Source organism: Ornithorhynchus anatinus, chromosome 17 (genome assembly GCF_004115215.2).
Source record: "Ornithorhynchus anatinus isolate Pmale09 chromosome 17, mOrnAna1.pri.v4, whole genome shotgun sequence".
In the NCBI taxonomy this organism is placed as follows: Eukaryota; Metazoa; Chordata; class Mammalia; order Monotremata; family Ornithorhynchidae; genus Ornithorhynchus; species Ornithorhynchus anatinus.
In genome coordinates, this window is record NC_041744.1 from 22,464,146 (window position 1) to 22,471,861 (window position 7,716).

General features: G+C 47.7%; 1 protein-coding gene across 3 annotated transcripts in view; it reads left to right on the forward strand.

Moving 5' to 3' along the window:
• NRIP1 (nuclear receptor interacting protein 1) overlaps nucleotides 1-6,700 on the forward strand; it is a 76,169-nt gene extending 69,469 nt beyond the window's left edge. For all 3 annotated transcript variants that reach the window (XM_029082243.2, XM_007669508.3, XM_029082244.2), the window contains one exon: nucleotides 2,438-6,700. In XM_029082243.2, coding sequence (XP_028938076.1) covers nucleotides 2,731-6,222 — 3,492 coding nt within the window. In that variant the 5' untranslated portion in view covers nucleotides 2,438-2,730 and the 3' untranslated portion in view covers nucleotides 6,223-6,700. The remainder of the gene's footprint in view (nucleotides 1-2,437) is intronic.
• Nucleotides 6,701-7,716: the final 1,016 nt, after the last annotated feature.

The following is a 7,716-nucleotide window of genomic DNA, read 5'->3' on the forward strand; positions in this document are numbered from 1 at the left end:
AGCACTCAGTAAATACAATTGAATGAATGAATAAATATTTCATTTCATCCCCACACCCTAGGTCTCTCATCCCCCATTCTTGGCACAGAAAGTGCAAGTATATATTTCTGGTTCCTCTGGTTCCTCAGACAGTCAGGGCCCTTATTTTCTTTATTTTATTTTTTTTAATTAAGTGCTTACTGTATGCCAGGCACTGTATTAAGCACTGGGGTAGATAAAAGATAATCAGGGTGGACATAGTCCCTGTCCACATGGGGGTCTCAGTCTTAATCCCCATTTTTCAGAGGAGGTAACAGGCCCAGAGAAGTGAAATAACTTGCCTAAGATCACACAGCAGACAAGTGGCGGAACCGAGATTAGAACCCAGGTCCTCTGATTCCCAGGTCTGCTTCTGTGCTGCCAGTATATCATCATTGTTATTGCCCATCATTAACTTCTTTCTTGCCCAGATTAATTGGGCCATTTTTGCTGGTTACTCATTTTGTAAGTATTTTGCGATCTGTCTTCCCCATTAGATTGTAGGCTCATCATGGGCAGGGAAAACATCTGGCGATTCTGTTAGACTTGCCCTAATGCTTGGTGCATTAAATCAGGTGGTCACTCAATGGTACCACTCCTGCTGTGATATGACACCAGGAATGGATGTGTGAAATTATCTGCCACACCTCCTCTTACCCCAGGGCAGTGATATCTAATAACGAGCCATTGAAGTGGTATTTTGTGGTACAGAAATGGACCAGACTATGGAATCAGTCAATCAGTGATATTTATTGAGTGCTTCCTGTGTGCAGAGCACTGAGATAAGCTCCCTCCCACCTCAGCTCTGCCAAACTATGAATCTCCAATCTTTCAGCGCTCCTGCTAAAAGACCAATTCCTCCAAGAGGCCCTCCCTGACTAATCTCCCACCTTTCTGGTCATGTCACCCCACCAGATTGTAAATTCCCCAAGGGCAATGATTTTGTCTTTCACCTTGATTACAGTCTCAGGAGAGTGGTCTGTACACAGCAGGAGCTCAAGAAATGTTATTGGATGAACATAAAATGGAATGCATTTTTAGCACTGAAACATACATTAGTTTCTTTTCCATTTAATTGCTTAAATGTTTTTCTTTTAACTCTTCTCTTGCTCCTCTTCTTATTGGCTAATGGACAATTTATGATCTTTTGTCTTTTATTAGAATGTGAGTTCCTTGCGGGAAGAGTCTGGGTTTTTAACTCTGGTTACATGTTCCCAAACATGATTTATTCATTCAGTCAACTGTATGGATTGAACACTTATGGTGTGCAAAGCACTGTACTAAGTGCTTGGGAGAGTACAATGCAACAACAGATAGACACATTCCTGCTGACAACCAACTCATAATCTAAAGGGGGAGACAGACGTTAATAATATACACACACACACACACACATATGTGTGTGTTGTGGGGATGGGAGGGAGAATGAAAGAAGGAGCAAGTAAGAGAGGCATAGAAGGGAGTGGGAGAAGAGAGGAGAGCTTAGTCAGGGAAGGCTTCTTGGAGGAGATGTTCTGCACATATAAGTAGGTGTTCAGCAAATAGTATTGATGTTGGCAGCATGACTTCCGGTCTCCCATGGCCTCAACAATACCATTGTCCCTTTACAACTTGAATTGGAAAACTAGCTTACTCCATCCCGCCCACCTCCCAATAATGAATATACTAGGAGTGGAATAGTCTTGTGTATTCTGGCTATCGTTTTCTTTTATCGACTTTTATTTCAGTGAAACTGATCTCTTCTTACATATTTGCCAGAGTAGAGTAGAAAGTGAAATATCTATATGTAAAGGAATAGGTTTTTGCTCCTTTATTTCCATTCCTAATCTCACTCCTTCCCAACCCTCAGTATATGCAGTTCAGATTAATGGTGTGATTATAGCCCATGATCCAGTAAGGTTAAGTTTGTGGGATGTTTGAGGCTTCCATGAAAAAAAAACTCAACAAAAAGAAAAAACCCCAACAGTGATTTTTTTTTTTTTACTTTTTCTCTACTGAAATTGCTAGGCCCAACTTTGAGTTGTATCATTTCTCAAAAAAGATGCTTAAAGCAATTACACATTTTAGGCTTAGGTGAGACGCAGATTATAGGTCAATATATTCTATTTACCTATCTGCTAATTTGGACAAACGGGGGAAATGATTAAGTTGTCTAGCAGCAGAGGTGCATAAATTAAACAGCAGTGGGCCTGAATTAAGTCAGTAAATTAAATGAATGAACGCATTACGGAGTGAGGTGAGCTGGTTGAAAATGCAGGGGGTTAGGATTGGATTGGGGGTCTTGTTTGTTAGTACAGTGTTCTGCACACAGTAAGCCTTCAATAAATACCAGCGATTGGTTGGTTGATTGGCATTACCTGAATCTCAATTTTTTCTTCCTTTCTTACCCGCCTGACTAATTTTCTATGTTTCTGTTTAGGAATCTGACGGGAGTGAAGTGGAAAAGAAGATGAAGGACAGGTTCCCCTTCCCTGGATGAAGGTGACAGTTGCCACTACTGATCAGCTTGGGAGCCCGGTTGCTAAATTGCTGTTAACCTATCTGTGGCCAGAAAATCCCCAGGCCGGAATGTTCCCACTGCTCTCCACCTGACCTGTGTGGACAGCGAGAACCCAGCCCTCGTTGCTTAAAGCTCCATCTCATTTGCTGAGCAAAATCCAGTCTTCAAGTGACTAACTAGAAACCCAGCCTTTGTGAATACTTTTGTTGAACATGACTCATGGAGAAGAGCTTGGCTCTGATATGCACCAGGATTCTATCGTTTTAACTTACCTAGAGGGATTACTAATGCATCAGGCCACGGGAGGATCCAGTCCTGCAGTTGACCACACGTCTACAGGGCCCAGTGGAGACGATCAAAACTTTAAGATTTCTGGAAATCTGTTTCCCACCTGTCAGAGTAATGGTCCGTCTCCCAACCCCACCAGTTCTTATCAGGGATCGGGCATGCTGCATCTCAAAAAAGCAAGACTGCTGCAGTCTTCTGAGGACTGGAATGCAGCAAAGAGGAGGCGCCTGTCTGATTCTATCGTGGACCTGAACGTCAAAAAGGAAGCCTTGCTGGCTGGCATGGTTGAAAATGTGCCTAAAGGCAAACAGGATAGCACATTACTTGCCTCTTTGCTTCAGTCATTCAGCTCCAGGCTGCAGAGTGTTGCTCTGTCTCAACAGATTAGACAGAGCCTCAGGGAGCAAGGGTATTCCCTCAGCCACGATCCTTTAAAAGTGGAGAAGGATTTGAGGTGCTACGGGGTGGCCTCCAGCCACTTAAAGACCCTGCTGAAAAAAAGCAAAGCGAAAGATCAGAAGCCTGAAGCCCAACTCTCTGATATCACCAAGACCCTGGTGAAAGACCGCTTTATAGAGGCTCCCCACCCCGGGCAAAATGGTGCCAAGGTCATGAACGAGCCCCTGTCCTGCGCTGCCAGGCTGCAAGCAGTGGCAAGCATGGTTGAGAAACGGGCCAGCCCCACACCATCCCCCAAGCCCAGTGTGGCCTGCAGCCAGTTGGCTCTGCTCCTTTCCAGCGAAGCTCACCTGCAGCAATACTCTCGGGAGCATGCTCTGAAAGCCCAGAATGCCAACCAGGTGGCCAGTGAAAGGCTAGCGGCCATGGCCCGGTTACAAGAAAGTGGCCAGAAGGAGCAGAGCCCCTTTCCGATAGCCAAAGGGATGCCAGGCCACCTCAACGGTCACCCTCGGACTCCCCCCTCCAAGGCCGTCCCAGGCAAAATTAGCGCGGCCCCGTTTCCGAATCCAGTGGGCGTCCTTCATTCCCCCCCTAAGAGCGGGGGCTACAAGAGCCCTTTGGAGAGAAACCACCTCAAGCAACCAGCCAACAACAGCTTGCTTCTGCATCTCCTCAAGAGCCAGAGTGTAGCCAAACCAACTAACGGCCACGACCAGGCGGAGAGGAGCAGCATGTTTGAGGATGGCAGCACGCCCACCACCCTCGACGAGTGCTCGGACCACAACCCGAGTTTCACTGAAGATGACAGCAGCGGGGACGAGAGCTCTCACTCCAACTGCGTCCCCATAGACCTGTCCTTCAAGCACCGGGTTGAAAAACCCGACTCCGCTCAGGCCACCTCTCTGGAGAACTTGACTCAATCCTTACTCAACACCTGGGACCCCAAGGTTCCAGGATTGGAGATCAAAGAAGACCGAGACCCTGCCAAGAACGCGAAACTGAATCCACACCAGAAAGTCACGCTTCTTCAACTGTTACTCGGTCACAAGACCGAAGAAAGCCCAGAGAGGAAGGCCGACCCTCAGGGATCCCCCGGGACTGCCGACCTGCCAAAATTCAGCGTCCCGACCAAGAGGACTCCTGTTACAGAAAGCCCCAGTGTCCATCGAGCTACTCCACTGAACACTCCGCCCTTACTCACGTCCCCGAGCCCAGGTTCTCCCATAAACCTCTCCCAACATTCTTTTGTCACCAAGCGGAACTCTCCCCCCTATACTTGCCACATACAACCCGAGAGGCTGATGACTCCGGCATCTAAACACTTGGTAGACCTGACAAAAAGCAAGGAGCTGCAAGGAACCAAACCCATCCGGAATGAGAGCTCCCCAAACCCGGCGACTTTCAGTGCCAGCAAGCTGTTACAGAATTTAGCTCAGTGCGGGATGCAGTCTTCCATGTCCGGGGAAGAGCAGAGAACCAGTAAACAGCTGCTAAATGTGAATGCGGATAAGCCCGTAGGTTTGATCGATAGGTTGAACAGTCCACTCCTCCCGAACAAATCCCTGGAGGAAGCCGGCAAAGTGTTCAACAGTCAGCTTGCCTCTTCCGAACCAGGACTTTCAGGTTCTGAAATAGAAAACCTGCTCGAAAGGCGCACCGTCCTTCAGCTGCTCCTCGGGAACTCCAACAAAGGGAAGAATGAGAAGAAGGAGAGAATAATCTCCTCGAGAGCCGAGAGCCCCCCTGAACCGACAGACAGGCCTTTGAGCGAGCAGATATTGACGGTGAAAATAAAAACAGAACCGGGCGAAGACCTACACGTCATTCATCCCGCACCCGCACACCCCGTCCGAGATGGCCCCACCAACACCTTCCTAGGAATGGCTCCGGCAGTGCAGAGAAGTGCGGCGGCCTCCCCAGCGTCGGAGGACTTTAAGTTGGAGCCCTTGTCACCTCAGGATTTCTCCTTCTCCAAGAATGGTTTGTTAAGTCGTCTGCTGAGGCAGAATCAGGACAGCTACGCCTCGGACGACCTGGACCGAAGTCACCGTCCCGGCGAACTGACGCTTTTAGAGCCGAGGAGCCTGTGCACCGTTCCGAAGAAGAGGAAGCTGCAACCCGAGCCTGGAGAAAGCCCCCTCAGAAAGACGAAAGGCCCCACTTCCGATGTGACAAACCATCCCCGCCCTTCCACAGAGCCCCCCCATTACGGGCCCACATCCCACCAGGATGAGGTGAAATTGAGCAGAAGCGAACTCGAGCCGAAATATTTGGCTGCGCCTGGCTCGAGTACCGAAAGCGATAACCGGAGCTGGCCAAGAGACAGCAAAGGCTTCAATGTGTTGAAACAGCTGCTCCTTTCAGAAAACTGCGTGCGGGATCTGTCGCAGCCGCGGGGTGGCGCAGTACCCGAGGGTAAAAGGAAAGGAGCCAGGAGTGGCGGCCCCAACGGCAAACCCGAGTTCAGCATGGCACCTTTAAATGGGCTAATGGGCGCCCCCCCTCAGGCCAACAGCTGTGTAGAGAACCGAACATTTCAATACCCTGTGGCCGTCCAGAGTCCCACCAGCTTGCCCTTCCATGAACACTTGGGCTGTTCGGCCCCTAGGCAAGAGTCCGGACAGCTCAGCGTGTGCCCCGTCCCTGGCGACAAGGGTCCCATCCGGTGGGTTATTACAGGAGTGGACAAGAGCGATTATGAGAAAGACTCCCCAAGACTGACCAAAACCAACCCGATCCTCTATTACATGCTCCAGAAAGGAGGGAATTCCACCTGCAGCCAGGAAGTGCCCGACAAGGACATGTGGAACGAGTCCCCGTTTGCAGAGAGCCCCGCCCAGATGGCGATCAAAGAGGAGTTTCTCCCTGGAGCGGAAACGAAAGCCCCTTTCCTGAACTTGAGGGGCCCTTATGGTAGCCCCCTGGGCAGCAAAGCCCCCCGTCCCCACAACACGAATGGAGAGATATACGGACTACTAGAGAAGGTGCTGACGATAAAGAAAGAAGCAGAGTAAAATATTCTCACCACGTGGCGTTCGTAAAACTAATCGGGACGAACGTGAATCCTGTATAAATAAGAGCATGATTTGAGAAAAGCATGGTCTAACTGACACTGTTTTCTTTGGAAAATTAATGGGTTTCTGGTGATGTTGTTTAAATTACCCATAGCTACTTTTTGCTTTATGTTAGATGTCTCAAGGAAACTACCGAACTGGCGATTTGGCTGTATGACCCATCTTTCTGTAGGCATCAGCCCTCTGCTAGGAATATTCTCTGCAAGAGGCTTTTGGGGGATCCACCACTTCTAGGCCAAAATTGAACTAAAAACTTTTCATTTGGGAGGGATGGGGTGGTTATGCATTTTGCTGCCCCTTTTCCCACTTGTGTTTTATGAGACTGTTTCCTCTCTTTTAGAAACCTTGTCAGGCACAAAGTATTGTTTTTTCCCCTTGGAGGTTTAATAATATTGCAAATAAAAATGAATAAATAGCACGACCATCATTACACTCACATTTCATCGTGGAAATTTGGAGAAATCCCTTTGAAAGAAAATGCCTTCAAAAAAGCTTTGATCCTAGGGGTTTTTTTGTTGACTGTCTTTGGATCTGTTTCTCATAGACTCTCGGCAGTCCTCTTTGATTAAACCTTGAGTGTGAGTTCATGGGCCCCTCATTGACTCCTGGCCACTTTTCTACTATTGTTCTTGCCCTTCTGGTTCTAGATTTCTACCTGACTATTCCCCCCCTGCCTCCCCACCCCCTTTTTTTTTCTTGCTTTAGGAAGCTGAATTACATCCAAAGTGTCACACTGAATGCTGGCATATTTTTCTGGGAAGTTTGGTGCAGCAAAAACACATCGTGGCGTTGCGTCACTATTTGTACCATCTGCCCATGAAGCCTCAGGCTGGAAGATTTTAGGGCCACCATAGCTCGAGACCGAATCATATAGGGGAGCCTTTCCAACTCCTTCTGTATATATCCTCGCTTTCATAAGTACCCAATTCACAAGAAAAGTTGCTGACAATGATGAATAATAGATTTTGTTCTACTCAAAGAAAGCCAGTGAAATTATAGTCAATCCTAATAACAGGAAGCACAAGGGAGCTCAGATATTTGACAAAGTCATAAAGAAATTGTCCCACGGGATCCTGCTTTATAACCAATACTGATTGAAAAGGAGAGCTTTATGTTGTCTGGGTAGCACAGCTTAATACTTTATTGAGCTACATGCAGAAGATTTTCATCTTAAAACCACTCCAATGCCTGTGTATTCTTTCCCGGTGCTTAGTACAGTGCTCTGCACACACTAAACACTGTAACAAATATTATTATTACTACCTGTTTACTCACTTAGCCATCCAGGCTACAGTCACCACATTATACCCAAGTGATATTTTCCTGTTTTGCCTTTTATGGAAGCGTGGCCTAGTGGAAAGAGCATGAGCCTGGGATTCAAGAGGACCCGGATTCTAATTCTACTCCACCGTTCTCCTTCTGTGTGACCATGGG